Source organism: Theropithecus gelada, chromosome 18, assembly GCF_003255815.1.
Source record: "Theropithecus gelada isolate Dixy chromosome 18, Tgel_1.0, whole genome shotgun sequence".
Classification (NCBI taxonomy): Eukaryota; Metazoa; Chordata; class Mammalia; order Primates; family Cercopithecidae; genus Theropithecus; species Theropithecus gelada.
Window position 1 is genome coordinate 39,539,061 of NC_037686.1, and position 18,058 is coordinate 39,557,118.

Below are 18,058 nucleotides of genomic sequence, written 5' to 3' on the forward strand. Positions count from 1 at the left end.
CTCATCTTGAGAGAGAGAGAATGGAAGGAAGGAAGGAAAGAAGAAAGGTAAGAAAGAATGGACAAACAACAGTACTACCTACCTTGATGCTTCCTTGTGAAGATTAAATGGACTAATGTATTTCAAGCACTCAGGAAAGTGCTTGTCCCATAGTAAAAAAATCAGTCAATGTTAATTGGGTGATTATACCTTTCCCATTTGCTAAATCACTGGACTACTCTGAAAACAAGATTTTTAAAAGATTAAAATATTTTGCCTCATATATGCATTATAGGCTATTAAGTTGCACTGTTTTCAATCATAGTAGCTAACTTAAGATATCAAAATATCAATGCTTAAGATTCAATTTAAGAATACTTATTAATCCAACCTATTAATAATAAATCAGCCTTCTAATAGGAAAGAGATCACATACTAAGCAAACTAGAATAGTAAGAACATGGTACTGTAACTAGAAATCTTTATCTCAAATAATGTGATAACCAGTACTTAATTAAAATAAATATCATCGTGTACCTGAGGTGGTCCTGAGGGTATCACAGGGGAGTTATCCTCTCCAAAACTGAGCTTCTGGATACGCTGAGCAAGTGAAATTCCTAATTCTTTTTCTAAAATTTTGGATGAAAAGGTTTGGAGATCATGCACACTATTGATACCCAGTGCTTCAAGACATTTGGCAGTTTTATAGCCAATACCTAAATAAAAAGAAGTGCATACAAAGTTAAAAATAGCTTTTCTCCTTAAAACAAAGCGAATTAAAATATTATAAATATATCAATCATATCTTTAAATTCTATAATTTACACAGTAGTCCCCCCTTATCCACAGGGGATACATTCTAAGACCTTCAGTGGATACCTGAAACCATGGACAGTATCAAACCCTATATATATACAGTACTGTTTTTTCCATTACATATATACCTATGATAAAGTTTAATTTATAAATTAGGCACAATAAGAGGTTAACAATAATAATAAAATAGAACTACAACAATATACTATATACAAGTTATGTGAATGTGGTCTCTGCCTCCCTCTCTCAAAATATCTTAGTATTTTCAAACCACAGTTGACTGCAGGTAACAGAAATTGTGAAAAGTGAAACTGCAGATAATGGGGGACTACTGTATTTTGCAAAGATCAAACTCCATTGCAAACTAGGTTGCTGTTCTTCCACTCAGGGCTCCTGAATTATATGCATCTCTTTGAAGTCCTCACAAAATGCAGTAAAACAAAATGAATACAGAGACAGTCAATAAATGCTGTCTTACTAAAACAAAAATTTTACTACCTGTTATGTAAAATTCCAGAAATATTCAGAAATCATGATTATTATTAATGTACAAAAAGGCTGCCACTAGAGCAATTAAAATGAATTAAGTGTACATATTAGGTAAACTAACTGGTTCCTATATGCACCACCATATATTTATCCATAAGTCATATCTAACATTTACCATCCAGAATACAGCTATGAGACAGAAAGCAAACAAACAAAAAATCTTGCTAGCAAAACTGTCACAAAGTTCTTGCACTAAAATTCAGTCATACTTTATCCACAAGAGAAAACACTCAGGCCATTTAGTGTCTCCTTATTCTTTTCATTTAAAAATAATAATTCCACAGTTATCTGATTTTCTTGCACAGGAAAAGCCTAAGTTGGAGGAGATGGCTGTGTAGGGGGAATTATGAGAGTGACAGATTTTTCACGCAAAAATAAAAGGCGGCTGGCAATTTGGAAATAAGTGAGAAAGCAGAAAGCCTGCTTAAAAAAAAAAAAAAAAAAGATACAAGAACTCAAAAGTAAAGCCAAGTAATAATGTTTTGCACCAGTATATAGTCCTCAATTTATTACAACCTGACATTGTTCTTCAGAAGGCAGAACCAAAGTCATCCACAAAATTTCAAATTATAGTTATACTATACTAAGGAAGGCAAGGCAGTGTATAATACATTTTGGAATCACACAAGTATCAGTTAAAAATGTGAAGTTTGACATCTAAGTTTCAGAGGTATTAGAAATTCACTTCCACAGAACTCTTTTATAACATCTTATTCCCCAGCAATACCACAGAAATGTAGTTCAACATATCCATTATCAACGGTCTATAAAAACTTGGGTATTTGATCTGCAAAGAAACAAACTTGCACCATGACCTAAATAGGTCACCAAACTCCTCATGGAAATCAGTTTCCTCATCTTTAAACTGAGGAACTTGGCCTAGATGTTTTGGAAAGTCCATTGTAGCCTTAATATTTTATATATAATCCCAAAAGAGACTTAGTAAAAGACAAACTCCCCTCTCTAGAGGCAATGTACAGTATAAGAGTATGACCCAGGGACTGGAAATAAAGACCATATGTTTCTAGGCTATAACTTTTATGACCATATTCTAACCATCCAAAGTAGATAAAATAAGAAAAGTACTTTCACATATTTCTTAATCCAAATTTGCTTCAGAAAACATTATGGTTTTTGTTATTTTCCAGGAACCAAGTATACACACACATACATGCACACACTCACATACACCTCTACCTAAGAATTAATTACACTGTACCTATAATTTTAAAATTAAAGAAATATAATAAGACATATATGTACTTTTCAAAGATATTTGTCTTACCAGGTATTTCCTTTATGTGATTCAAACTAAGAATAAGATGTTGACAACTTTCCGGTAATAAGACTGTTTGTTGATTTGGTTTAAAGACACCAGAAACTAATTTTGCCAACAGTTTATTAGAAGCCACTCCAGCACAGCCAGTGAGCCCCAAGTGATTATACATGGCTTCCCGCATCTCTGCTGCAATCTGAGATCCAATAAGTAGTCTGATGTGCAAGATGTCATGCAGGTTTATAGCTTTAAAAACAACAAATGTCATTCAAAGTCACAAGAAAAAAACTTTAAAATTTTGTTTTTTACAAAATAATTTTTAAAAGGTAGAAGGCTTAGTCTATATCCAACCACCACCACCACCACCACCACCACCACCACCACCTGGTATGGTTGCAATGTTTGTCCCCTCCAAACCTCATGTTGTAATTTGATCCCTAATGTTGGAGGTGGGGTCAAATGGGAGGTGTTGGGATCACAGGGGTGGATCCCTCATGAACAGATTAATGCCCTCCCTCAGGGATGAGTAAGTTTCTCACTGTATTAGCTCCAGAGACAGCTGGTTGTTAAAAGAGCCTGGCACCTCCCCCAGCTCTTGCTTCCTCTCTCACCATGTGATCTCTGTACACACTGGCTCCCCTTTGCCTTCCACCATGAGGCGAAACAGCCTGAGACCCTCACCAGATGCAGAGGCCTAATCTTGACTTTTCCAGCCACAAGAATCATGAACCAAATGAACCTTTTTTTCTTTGTAAATTACCGAGTCTCAGGTATTCTGTTAAAGCAACACTAAATGGACTAAGAGACCACTGCCACCCTGTTATCCACTTGACTAATCTCTTTCATGCTTCATAGGAATACTGTAAACAAATTCAATAAGCAAATTCCAACAGCCTGTGATAGTGACTGTATACTGGGAGTGCTTAATAATTAACACATTATGAAAACTGATCTCATAAAAACATTCCTACTGACATTAACAAAACTTTTACTCATATTTACCTGTAAGTAAGCATAAAAGTACTATTATATAACAAGAAAGCTAACATTATGCTTTAAAGATCTAAATCTTAACCATGCACTAACTATATATGCTGCTGAAAACAATCTCTGACCTGTACATAGTTTTAGAGCTCTTTTATGAAAAGTGTAAGAAAATTATATAAAAATAAATTTGCTTTAGGTGTTAAACAGTGTTGGAATTACATGAAACCATCCTAACCTCAAAGAGATTCACACTAAAAGTATTTAGAGATGAAATGTCAGGATGTCTGCCATTTGCTTCCAAATAGCTCATCAACCAACCAAGCGATCCATAGAGAGGACAAGAGAAAGCAAATGTGGCAAAATAACAACTAGTTTATCTACAAGAAAGGACATAATGAGCTGGGCGCAGTGGCTCACGCCTGTAATCCTAGCACTTTGTTTGGGAGGCCAAGGCAAGCAGATCACCTGAGGTTAGGAGTTCAAGACCAGCCTGGCCAACATGGTGAAACCCCATCTCTACTACAAATTAAAAAATTAGCCAGTGTGGTGGCACGTGCCTGTAGTCCCAGCTAGTTGGGAGGCTGAGGCAGGAGAACTGCTTGAACCCAGGAGGTGGAGGTTGCAGTGAGCCAAGATTGTACCACTGCACTCTGGCCTGGGCGACGGAGTGAGACTCTGTCTCAAAAAAAAAAAAAAAGGACATAATGGGTATTTGTTGTACTATTCTGTCAACTTTCCTGTAGGTTTGAAAAAAATTTTAATAAAATCTGTGTGAAAGATGAAGAATTAATCAATAATTCCACATTTCCTTTTTCGGATATAAAACCTAGCTCTCTATAATGAACTCTAACCAATAAAATCTAAGTTTGCTTTAAAAATTATATAGAAATATATCTGAAATACTCTTGCTACTTAGCCCTTGTAAGTTACAAATGAGCACAAGTACAAAAGATACATGAAAAGCTCCATGTATTATAGAAACTGTAGTTTTACTGCTTTTCTTCTGTGGAGAACTATTCTGTAGACTGATGTCTAGTTCTCAAAAAAGAGGATAAGAGGAAATGCATGGGGAGGCTTAAGAGCAAAAGGGTCAGACAAGTCTTACACAACAGCAGAGTAACTTGTCTTGTATGTGGTATGATAAGGGAGTCACCAGCAGAGTCATAAGATGTCTGAAAGCCTAATTAGATATTCACTGGTGCTTACTACAGCTTATTTTCAAATGTAAATATCCCTGGAAACACCATCAGTCATTCATATCTTAATACATGAAGGAGACAAACCATTCTGCTTTCTTGCTAACTTTGACAAAGATTATTTATAAATAAACAGATTAAATAGGAGCTTAGAGAAGATTCTGGCACATGGCAGATAAGCCTGGACAACATTCCAAAAGTGCTAACTTGGGAAGTCAGAGAGCAACATGAGGGTCTCAGGGGAATCGAAGGGAACATGTAAAAGACACATCAAAGGCAAATCTAGCCTACCTGAAAATTCTTAGAGACTGTCTTAGAATAATCAAAAATTATTCCAAAAAGCATATTAAGAAGCCAACTCTTGCAACTTAAGAATGACCTAAAGAGGTATGGCTTTTTGTTTCTTTAAGAGATGGGATCTAGCTCTGCTGCCCAGGCTGGACTCAAACTCCTGGGTTCAAGCAATCCTCTCAGCTCAATCTCCCAAACAGCTGGGACTACAGGGGCGATCCACTGTGCCCAGCTGGGTATAGCTTTCTAAAATGGGAACAGATGCACTGTGTCAGACGAAAACTCTGCGCAGATGAATGCTCTGTGCAGATGAACAGGAACAAAGGTCTGTGCAAATGAAAAGTGCACAGAGCATTGAGCTACATGTCATCAAAATCTTAATACTTATTATGGAATAGCAACACCTAATTTTAGCTGTTCTAGACAGAGTACTGGCTAAATATAACTCTACCTCCAACAAAAGTCATGAAACTTTCAGAATCACACAGCAAATTCACTGAACATTAAGAAATGTATGTACTTTTAGTTAGTAGGTAGAATCAATAAGAACCCACTCACACTGATTATTGTACACATGACCCGACACAGTCACCGCAGAAAGTTCGTCACTTTGCAGCTGCTGTAGTCTCTTCTCAACCATTTCTGTTAGATCCACAAAATTTTCATCAAATCCAAGTCTCTCAACAACTGGACTAAATTCTTCCAGTAATTCTAAATTGAAATAATATTGGAGCACAGATGTAAATGAAGTTATAACTAGGATAAATTTAACTATCTAGTGCTTAAAACTATATCAAATTTATTGTTAAAGGTTTTATATACATTCATAGTTCCATAATATCTTTAATAAAGCCCTCAGTTAACTGACTTTTTTTCTGTACCACATCTTGAGTAGAGGCAATATTTTCCAAAAAGTCTAAAAATGGCATTCCTAGGGCAGTTATTCATGGCAATATATTTAGCTCAATCTTCTACACCTATAATTTTTGTATCTGTAGTACATTAAATATCAATGCTTACAGTAAATTGGTGACCTTGAAGAAGTGTGTCAAAGAATAAACTATAGGCTGCTCAGGAAAGTTAAAAACAAGTAATGGTATATTTTAGCTATATTTTCCCCAAGAGTTTAAAAGAGGCAAAACAAAATAACATTAAAAATTTCCAGTTATTACTGAAGAAAACAGAAAGTCAGTCAACTTTCAAAATATACTATAACACGGTATTTTTATTAGCCCAAGCATATTCCTTAGGACAGAGAGGCAGAGATGAACCACAACTTACAGGTATTCAAATGCCCATCATCTAGCACAATTATCTAGTCCTTAGGTCAAATGTTTACTAGACTGAGCTAAACCAATATTCAAATTAAATTCAAAAAAACTATCAATTTTCATATATTAACATTGAGACTAACAAGTTAAAAATCATTGAGAAAGTTTTTCACTTCCCTCTGAATCACCTTCTACTGACACCAGCTGGATAAGAGAAAACAAATGCAAGTCTCTTAGTATACAAAAATGCATAGATTCTTAAGGTCATATAATCTGAAGCTCAGAAATAAAAGGACTATGTCATTCCACATAGATCACGTTTTTTCACAAATACCAAAAGTGCTTTTTTTTGTTGATATCAACATTGACAATGTAAGGGGAAACCAATAAAGATAACAACGTGACACAGTAAACACCAAAAATCACTCCTGAGAAAACTATTACCTAGAGAAAACTATTACCTCCTTTCAGGACAGACGGACAATATGTCTGATCATAGAAAATCATTATTTTGCATTTCCTTCATCAATTTCTGCAATTTATTTTCTAAAGTATATACCTGATATGCAAAGTAACTTGTAGAAAACAAAAGAGTTTATCAAAAGAATGCTACATAAGAAAAATAAAGGATAAGTTTTTAAGTACTAAATAGAAAAACAAGTTAAATACAGAATCATGCACGAAGCTGGCGGATCACTAAATACTGACTGATTTTAGGTCACAGGACAAATCCCTAATTATTCCATTCCTGAAGGTTTTTGTTGTTGCTGTAGTTTTAATGAGACAGGGTCTCACTCTGTTGCCCATGCTGGAGTGGAGTAGCACACCACAGCTCACTACAGCCTTTACTTCCTGGGCCCAAGCAATCCTCCTACCTCAGCCTCTGGGACTACAGGCACACGCTAACCACCCAGCTAACTTTTTTTTTGTTGTTTACTTTTGTAGAGGCAGGGTCTTGCTATGTTATGCTGCCCATGCTGGCCTCACATGATCCCCCCACCACAGTCTCTCAAAGTGTTGGGATTACAGGCATAAGCCACCATGCCCAGCCTCCATTGTAACCTCTTTCTTGGTATCAACTTCATAAGCAAGATACATTTATTAAACATATATAGGGCCCAAAAGAGGAATCTGTAATTAAAGAAAAAAACTACCTTGAAGAAAGGTATATATGCAGTAGCATAAAAATATGAAATAAATAATAAGGTTATATATTATAAACAGGTCAGAGATAAATACAGTAAGGGCGTACATTGGCTATGTTCCTACTTCAACTCAGAAAAATACTGTGAGAAAAATTGATAAAATAACTTTTTTAAAAAAAACTTTTATCAAAAAAAAATGACACAAAAAGTACCAAGTACTTAGAAAAAGATGAACAACCCAAATAAAAAACAGGTGCAAGTGAATAGGTTAACAGAAAAGATACATAAATGACCAAAAATATATAAAAAAAAGCTCAACCTTACTCATGGAAAACTGCAAATCGAAACAATGATTTACTCTTCTTCTATGTAGAAGAGTAAATGACTTCTAAGAGTAAATGACTATGAAGCAAAGATTTTTAAATCTAACACTCTCGTATATACTAGCAATATGTTGCGGCAATCTCAAATGTAACATATCCAAACATTTAAATGCAAATCATGTTTGATCCAACAATTCACTTCTAGGAACTTACCTTATGGAAATCCCCTTAAAAGTATGCCAACATTTCTATACGAAAATGTCTAAGAGCAAAAATCTGGTAACAGCCTAATAATCCATCACTATGCAGGGAAACCATATAAATTACCATCCAAAACAAGACTTTTTTTTAGTGAAAGAAGGTGCAATTACTAATCATGTAGCAACAACAGGCATAAAGTTGGACGTACTGTCTTCGTATCACTGAAGAACTGGTTAAATAAATACGGACTAAATACAATGAAATACTGTGCAGGCATTAAAGAGAGTGAGGAAGATCTCTGTGAATGACACGGAAGATCATTAAGCTCAAAGGCAAGCTACAGAATTGTATGTATTATATAATCACTTCTGTGTACACTAAAACTCAAGTTTTTATTTTTTCTCCACAGGGAAAGTTCTAAAAACTAAAGTTTTAATATTTAGACACAATTTTGCATAATAAAAGCAGTGATATCCGGGAGTATAATCTTGTCTTTTCTGCTTCACTATCCCTTCTTCTTTCCTCCCATTTCAGCACTACGCCTTTCCCACCACAAGTTAACCAATGTTAAAAACCTGTAATATACCCTCTAATGTTTCTCTTCTTGTTCACATGTAGACATACACATATATATGAGAGGAGGCATTAAGGCCATTATTTTACACATTTGGAAAAACATGATACATCATTTTGTACCTTGCCTTTTATTCACTCATCAAAGCCTATCTCCATCAGTCAAATAGTATTGCACCAATGCATTCTTTTTAATGGCTATATAATATCCATCATACAGATATCTTAGTTTATTTGGCTATTCCTCTTGATGGACATTTTTCTTTCCATATATTTGACAATAATAAACCATGCTACGATAAATATTGTTGTACATATGTCTTTATGTACTTGTGGTTCTCCTTTTTTTAGAGACAAGAGTCTCACTCTGTCATGCACACGCAGGCTGGAATGCAGTGACACAATCATGGCTCACTGCAACCTCGAGCTCCTGGGCTGAAGCAATCCTCCTACCTCAGCATCCAAAAGTGCTGGGATTACAGGTATGAGTCACAGTGCCCAGTCTCATGATTTTATTTCTATTTGATAAACTCCCAGCAATGATCTCACTGGATGGAAGAACATTTATCTTTAAACTCAGTAAGTGTTCTTGATACTTTTTCTCACATTCCTTTTAATTTTGGGTAAGTATGATGGATATAAAATATCTTACTAATTCAAATTTCCTTGGCCACTAATGAATTTGAGAATTTTTTCCTTATAATTGTTAGACACTGGGTTAAGTTCTTCTTGTCAACTGCCTATTCATATTCTTCATCCTTTTTTATTAGGTTTCTTTTTCCTGTTAATTTCTAAGAGCTCTTTGTATATTATAGACATTTAACCCAGTCATCTGAAAATTGCTGTGATAAAAGAAAAACAAAAAAAAGTAAAAAAGACAAATAATTGCAAAGCTGATCATTATGCATTTTTACACTATATATTAAGTAATTAAGGTTTTTGCAATTAAAAGTAATTGTGAAAGCCACAATTACTTTTGCACCAATCTACTATATTTGCAATGTGCCAGTGCACACTCATTTTTATTTTTCCTGTAATTTACTATAACACTAAGATTTAAATCCAAACCTTAGCATGGGAAAGTTTAGCTACATTGTAATATTTAGTATATATATATAACCTAAGAAAATATGAATATATCCAATATTTTTATTACTATTTCATAAATCAATTTTTAATTATGCTGATCAAAAGTTACAGAAGCCTCTTTCAATTATCATGAATGCATTAGAAAACAACATTATTTCTTCATAATTCATTTAAACTTAAAATTTTAAAGACCTGGCATCTTTTACAGTACAGTTTCCCATTTTCTCACTTTTAAACTTTGTTTTCCATTTTTCCCTGTTATATAAACATCAATCATAACAGAGTTAAAATTTCTTCCAACTATACATCTTCTTAAAAATACTATTCACAGCATACAGTTATCCTTTTACATAACTTTTAAAGTTGACAAGACCCAAAATAAGAAGTTATTAGGAAAAAGCATCTTATGTTATTTTTACATTTACTAAAAAATTCATGTAATGAACAGGCATCCTACATAAAAATTAATGCTAAAAGTATATTGCTTATCATTTGTACCTGTAACCTTATAAGACATTTCTCTGTAGCGGGTCAGGTCTTCTCCATTAACTAATACCAGCTGTGGACACTTTTCTTTTGCATCTCTGACGTTCATAAGTTTCTTAACTCCAAGTTTCCTAGCTTCATAGTTGCAGGTAACCACCAAATATTTCTGTTGAACCCCTATAAAAATATTTTAGGAGAAACTCAAGCACAATTGAAGAAACATTTAAAGACATTATTAATTCCATATTACATCTGTCTAAGTTGTAAGACAGTTTTGATAAGAAGCAAAAGCCCTGTCTCAAAAAACACAGCCTCCTTAAATCAAATTTCTATAATGCAGAAACATTAGGTTTTCAAGCTATCTCCTAATTATGAATTATAATATACCAATGTATTATTTTTCCATACCCCACTTTTAATCTCTGGTTGTTTCGTCTCCTTGAAGAAGGAAAGTTATTATTAAATAACAAAACACTGAATAACACAGAATTACAAGTTAGATCAATTATTCATATACAAAAGGCAATCTGTGTATTACATTTCTCAAATTTAGTAAAAATGAACCTAAATCGATATATTCCATGGAATCTTCAGTGATAACATACAAACCAAATCTCTCTAGGATTTTTTTTCCAGACAATATAAAAGCAGATTAATTTATACTGCCATATAATAGGGCATGTTCTACCAAAAAAAAAAACCAGATGAAAATAATTGGGTACAACTAAATACTGGTTGCTGCTAGAAAAACTCAACTTCTCTTCTGGGTAATTTGCTAATATAAAGCAATATAAAATATAATGTGTACATAAAATATATAAAACAAGTGCCGGGCTACAGCAATTTTTAGGGATCTAATAGTTACCTACTACTTATTGAACTGTTCTATCAAAAATGATTAAATAATCATTTATTTACAGACTGCATAAAAAGTTCTAGTTTATTGGTGACTCAAGAGTGCTAAAAATTATTTGCTCTTCTCTTTTTATACAAGTTTACTACTTGCTTACCACTGTAAGAGTAATGTTCACCTAAAATATGTAAAATACAAACATGTAGAAAAAAAAGGTTATGTCCATTTCTCTGTTAGACATTGTTTCTAAAATTTTGATGTAATAAACAAGGCAAAGAAATGTTATTTTTATATAAAGTTTTTTCATATATCAGGTAATGCCCAAAATAAAATCATGGAACCAAAGGTAGTAGTAATTTTAGACTCCACAGTGAACTATTTAAAAAAATCAGATTGGTAGATTTCTTAACTAAAAAAGGAGTTTTTTAATAGAGCATTACATTATATGGCCTCATCACTGCATGTCACCAGCCTGAGTTTGTCATATATTTGTTTAGTATAAATGAAAGACTACTGGTCGGGAACGGTGACTCTCGCCTGTAGTCCCAGCGCTTTGGGAGGCCAAGGCAGGTGGATTGCCTGAGTTCAGGAGTACGAGACCACCCAGGGCAACATGGTAAAACCCCGTCTCTACTGAAAACACGAAAAAATTAACCGAGTGTGGTGGCGCACACCTCTAGTCCCAGCTACTTGGAAGACTGAGATAGGACAATCACCTGAGACCCAGAGGCAAAGGCTGCAGTGAGCCAAGATCACACGACTGCATTCCAGCTTGGGCTGGAGTGAGAACCCATCTCAACAACAACAACAACAAAAAATGAAAGACTACTTTAGTTTTCCCCAAAAAACGCGGAGCATTCACATCCCTCACTTCCCAATAATCATTCATTCGTACTTAATTACACTTTTTTTTATTAAGCATTATCCACAGAACATCTTATATCACAGTGCTACTAAGAAATGCCTTCAGGAGAAAAAACTTAAGGCCCATGATTCTAATTTCTTGGCAACCTTTAGGAAGGTTTTAAGATCCTAGACTCACCTTGGCATAGCAAAAACTAGTCACCGCTTTGTTCTTCAGTAAAGCAGCTATGCTGGATTGGGATTTATTAAGCCAAAGTGGGCACAAGAGGGTAGCAGCAAGTGAAGCAAAACTGTTCTTTATGCTTATACTAAAGGAAGAATCTTTCCTGCATGCATGAAAATCTCTTTATCTTTCTCAATTTAAAATATGAATAATAAAAATGATAAAACAAGCCAGTATATCAACAATATCCAATATAAAATTTATTTTGGCTTTTATTTAAAAAGCTGCTTATGTCTTTATGGAAAGTTTGCTGTCTTAGTAAAACTAAGGTTTATGTTCAAAATCCAACTAGTTTGTTAGATGTTACACAATTTAAGAGTTAATTTCAGAAAGGGAAGGACAGATGAACACTTCCACTAAAATGTAATAAGAGGTTGTTTTTTGAGAGGAAAGCCTCTAAAATTTCAAATACTGAGAAAAAGAAATCTGCCCAGCAAACTAAGCTACTAACCAGCAGAGAAAAGTAAAATTTATTCTGTTTTCTCTTCATTTGTTCTGCCAACTACACTATTCTCAGATTCACCACTTATTAAATGAGGCTTGTAAAATTTACACTTGGTAGTGAAGCAAAAATGACCAGCTATAAAGCACTGTAAGAACTGCTTCCAAAATCTTTCTTAATAAGGTTAATAAATCAGTATATAATGAGCATGAGTTGCTAATCTAATCACTATGCAATAAAAATATTATAAATGTACAATTACCTAAAGGTTTGTCTTTTAGCTCTGGATTTGAGATCATTTCTACTTGTGCATAAAAGCAATCCAGATCCACATGTACTATGACTCTGGATGAAGAATTTCGTGTGGGCAACACTTGATCACGAACTCCTGCACAATATGCAAAGAAATAAAAAGAAATTCAGGATGCTTATTATCTCTGAGCAACTCACAATTCCTTAAAACATGGTACCTGTGAAGGAAGAATGCAGAGCGATGTTAGTTTTTTCCTGGATTATGTGTGAAAGCATTGAAATTACAAAGACATGAAACTCTACTTAGAGTAGGGTTTTCAGTCCTCTTAATTACTGTTTCTTTGTGCACTGCATTTTTCTCAGGATAGTAAAAAGTTTGAGGGGAAAAAATGTGATAAATAATGGATGATGCAAGAGCTGATACTATCACCTGGAAGTTTATAGTAGCTTTTAGTGTAAACCAGAAGGGGCAGAAAAGTTGAAATGACATTGGTTTTCACACAACTTGAAAATCATTCTAAGCAGCATGCCCTTACATTTAAAACAACAACAACAAAAACTGAAATACAAAATGGCAAAAGACAACCAGTGGGTACCAGTGTGGGCTATTTTTAGCTCCCATGACAGCAGGATTACCTGGTTTAATGCTAAATCGCCAGTGCCTAAAACACTGTCTAGGACATAACAGACCATCAATAAATATTCACTAAATTGAAAGACTGAATAGTTCTTTGATTTTAAAAAGTCGTTAGGTCATGTGCGGGGGAGGGAATGACAGAGGCGACTCCTTCTCTCAACACTGGCTAAAAACAAGACAGGCAAAATACAATACAATATTCTTGTTGGGATCCTGGAACAGAAAATGAACATTAGCAGAAAAACTGGTAAAATCTGAATAAAGCGTGTAGCTCGGTTAACAGTATTATACCAATGTTAATTTCCTAGTTTTGACAAATGTACTGAGTTTATGTCAACACTAGGGGGATCTAGCTCCGCAACTTTCAAGTAAACCTAAAGCTGTTTCAAAACTTAAAAAGGCCAGACACGAGTAATCCCAACACTTTCGAAGCTGAGGTGGAAGGATCGCTTGTGGCTGGAGTTTGAAACCAGCCTGGACAACACAGCAACACCTGATCTAAAAAAAATTTGAAAATTAGCCAGGTGTGGTGGCACGTGCCTGTTGTCCCAGCTACTCGGGAGGGAGAGGCTGAGGCAGAGGATCACTTGAGCCCAGGGGTTTGAGGCTGCTAGGAGACCTTGTCTCTAAATTAATGAATGAAAGAAAACCAACAGGAAATGAGAACCGGTGCCTTCGCATCCAGGCCCTGAGGTGGGCGGTACAAGGTAAAGACCAGAGCGGAAAGTGGGTCACCGGAGACGTGACCACAGCGGACCTGACTCCGCCTAGGTTCTAAGCCATCCCTTCCTGCCAAGACTGAGAACCGGGTCCCACCTTCTGCCAAATGAGCGACAAGGTCCTCAACTTCTCCAAACTTAAAAGGCCCAGAAGCCTCTGCAGTTGTCGTCTGGCTGCCTGAGGGATTCCCGCCCCACCTGGCCCCTCACAGAGGACGATGCAGATGCACCCTCGACACGCATTTGTAGTGTGGACACGCCCCACCCTACTCCTACTGGGTGAAGCCATTCCTCTAGAGGTACCCGCCGTGTAACACCAGGCAGAAGGAGGCAGCCCTCTCTTAGAGGGGCCGAGCGGGGCGGGGACGGTCGCGCCCCAGTGGCCGCCGCCCAGAGCGTCCGCCAGCCCCACCCTTCTTATTTACACCCAAGGAGGCCGCCGGCTCCTCTGGCTGCGGCGCACCCTGCGAGCTGGCTGCCGCCCCCACGTCCGCCAGTTCCATGGGCCAGGCCTCGGTGTCGCCCTCGTCGCCGCCGCCTTCCTCCTCCGGCTCCACCCCCAGCTTCTCCATCCCGCCGCTGCCAACCGCAGCGCTACTTCCGGCCGCTTCCGCCTGGTCTCCAGGGAAACCGGGGGCGACAGTCTCCTGCCGCGCCGTACGTCGCGCCTGCGCAGTCGTGGTCGACCAGCCTGTTGCCCAGAGTGACGCGCATACCGGGGAATCGTAGAGGTCCACGTGCAGGAGTTTTTCCCGCTGGGTGGAGGCCGGAAGCGGAGAGATTGAAAGCACAAGTGACTATTTGTTTTATTTTTATTTTTTTGAGACGGAGTTTCGCTCTTGTTGTCCAGGCTGGAGTGTAATGACGCAATAACGGTTCACTGCAACCTCTGCCCCCCGGATTCAAGCGATTCTCCAGCCTCAGCCTCCCAGGTAGCTGAGATTAACAGACATGCGCCATCACGCCCAGCTAATTTTTTGTATTTAATAGAGACGAGGTTTTGCCATGTTGGTCAGGCTGATGTCGAACTCCTGATCCACCCGCCTAGGCCTCCCAAAGTGCTGGGATCACAGGCATGAGCCACTGCCCCTGGCCTAACTTTTTTTTTATTTCTTGAAGGCTTTGGAGTGAGGCCAACATCACAAATTTTAACTTTTTATCTTTGTTCTGTTCGGCTGTTAGCAAAATTGCAAATCCCTAGACCTGATGATTAATGTGATGGGATGGGAAAGAGTATAAATGATAGTAAGAGAGAGGTGGCCTTGTAAGACTCATATGATTAGCAACTATGTTAAGGTTTGCTGTGTTTTGTTTGTTGTTGTTTTATTTAAATACACTGTGACGAATTCAACCGCAGAATTTTTAACATCAAAACTGAATAGGATTTGATACATGAGTGTTGCAGTCAGACAAAATCTCCAATCCAGACTCTCCATCATGCTATGTGACTTTGGGCAGGTTACATAACTGCTGTGAGCCTCAGTAGTTGCTCTACTGTTTTTTTTTTTTTTTTTTTTTTTTTTTTTTCGGGGTTTCTTTTTGCCCCCCCGGCTGGGGGGCGGGGGCCGGGTCTCACCCCTCTACCATATACCGCTCCCGGGGCCTGGGGTTCTTTNACTACAGGCGCCCGCCACCTCGCCCGGCTAGTTTTTTGTATTTTTTAGTAGAGACGGGGTTTCACCGTGTTAGCCAGGATGGTCTCGATCTCCTGACCTTGTGATCCGCCCATCTCGGCCTCCCAAAGTGCTGGGATTACAGGCTTGAGCCACCGCGCCCGGCCGCTCTACTGTTTTAAAAAAAAAAAAAAGTATTGAGACTGAATCAATGGATAAAAGCTACCATATACTGTAATATTCTAATATATTTAAAACATGTGGCACATAGGAAGTGCTCAGTAAATGTCAATTCTCCTTGCCTTCTATTAGGATGCCATGTGTGCACATGTGTTGGTGTGGTGTGTGTATATTTTACAGTAGATGAAATTTGGAAATTCCTCCCTGCCTGTATGTAAGTATATATACTATATCTGTATAAATACCCATATTCACACATATATTTTGTTTTTTGTATGGTTCTACTTCTTACCAAATAAAATTTTAGAACCTTGAGAAACCCTTTAAAGCAGCCATTCCCAACCTTTTTGGCACCAGGGGCGGTTTCATAGAAGACAATTTTTTCACAGATGGAAGGGAGGGGGATGGTTTTGGATGATTCAAGTGCATTACATTTATTGTGCACTTTATTTCTATTATTATTACATTTTAATAACGAAGTAGAATCAGTGGGAGCCCTGAGCGTGTTTTCCTGCAACTAGACTGCCCCATCCGGGGTGATGGGAGACTGATAGATCATCAGGCATTCGATTCTCATAAGAATCATGCAACCTAGATCCCTCGCATGCGAGTTCACAACAGTATTTGGTCTCCTGTGAGAATCTAATGCCGCTGCTGATCTAACAAGAAGCCGCACTCAGGCAGTCATGCCGGCAATGGAGAGTGGCTGTAAATACAGATGATGCTGCACTCCCGGGCCGCTTACTCACCTCCTGCTGTGCCGCATGGTTCTTAACAGGTGAGGGACTGGTTCTGGTCCATGGCCTGGGGATTGGGGACCCCCGCTTTAAAAGATATATTGATGCATCCATAAAGAAAAAGGAATAACAAGCAGAGCTGGGTCTCAGTGGTTTGGAAATGAAATGTTCCTCTTTGCATATTTAATTCTTAAACATCTAGACCAGTTCTTTCAGTCTCATATCTAGGTTATAAATTAGCTATTCAGAGAGCTATGCTGCTATCTTTGTGAATGCCGTTTGGTAAATCTAGATAGTTGTTTGGTGGTTTTTCATTTTATTTATTTATTTATTTATTTAGAGACAGAATCTCAGTCTGTCTCCCAGGCTGGAGTGCAGTGGTGCTATCTGGGCTCACTGCACCCTCTGCCTCCTGCGTTCAAACGATTCTCCTGCCTCAGCCATCTGAGTAGCTGGGATTACAGGTGTGTGTCACCACACCCAGCTAATGTTTGTATTTTCAGTAGAGACAGGGTTTAGCCATGTTGGCCAGGCTGGTCTCGAACTCCTGACCTCAAGTGATCTACCCACCTCGGCCTCCGAAAGTATTAGGACTACAGGCATGAGCCACCGCAGCCCAGCCTAGATAGAGAGATTTTGAATTAAGTGTCTCTTTTTCCACTAAGTGCTTCTTGGACAACATTCAAGGGTCTGATTACTAATAGACAACCGAAGTTTGTTTTTCTTTTCATTCTTCCAGATAGAAAATGATATAAATACTAAAATACTATGGCAGATGAAAACAGTCTCTCTAGAAGAGCCCTAGATTCACTAGCATTCAACATGTTGCTTAAGTGAGACAGTGTTAAAAAAAAAAAAAAAACCAATGCACATAATCAAGCCCTCTTTAGTGATTGCATGTATTTCCCTGTCCGTTGTTTAATTTGAAGAGTGGCTTTTAATTTCGTGGAAGGATAGAAAAGTAGACCCTTGGAAATCCTAGGGGAGCAAGCAGGGCTGGCTTTATGAGTGTGTAACGTAGGCAGTCACACAGGGCACAACACTTGATTTCATATTCTGCTGTTGTCTTGAAATTCTTAATTTTTGAACAAGGAAGCCCCACATTTTCATTTTGCCCTGGACCCCAGAAATTATTTAGCAAGTGCTGGAAACAAGGAAGAGAAGTAGCACTAAAAAGGACACTCAAAAAACACCTGTATGTCAAGCACAGGGCTAAAAGCTTGAAACAGGTCATTTCATTCAATACAGTAGCACTAGAGGGTAGGTGTCAGCATCTTCATTTTATCAAAGATGAAACAGCCTAGGAGAGATTTACATGCTTGCTCAAGGCTATGAATCTAGCAATGGCAGATTCAC

General features: G+C 37.4%; 1 protein-coding gene across 9 annotated transcripts in view; it reads right to left on the reverse strand.

The window, feature by feature from the left end:
• The window catches only part of POLI (DNA polymerase iota), a 29,935-nt gene extending 14,709 nt beyond the window's left edge, over window positions 1-15,226 (reverse strand). The window contains exons 1-6 of one of the 9 annotated variants that reach the window (XM_025365578.1): window positions 14,270-15,226; window positions 12,827-12,952; window positions 10,195-10,359; window positions 5,653-5,805; window positions 2,630-2,866; window positions 517-695 (exon numbers count right to left, since the gene is read on the reverse strand). In XM_025365578.1, coding sequence (XP_025221363.1) covers window positions 517-695; window positions 2,630-2,866; window positions 5,653-5,805; window positions 10,195-10,359; window positions 12,827-12,863 — 771 coding nt within the window. In that variant the 5' untranslated portion in view covers window positions 12,864-12,952; window positions 14,270-15,226. The remainder of the gene's footprint in view (window positions 1-516; window positions 696-2,629; window positions 2,867-5,652; window positions 5,806-10,194; window positions 10,360-12,826; window positions 12,953-14,269) is intronic. The other 8 variants (XM_025365576.1, XM_025365579.1, XM_025365581.1 and 5 more) reach the window with 8 other exon arrangements.
• Window positions 15,227-18,058: the final 2,832 nt, after the last annotated feature.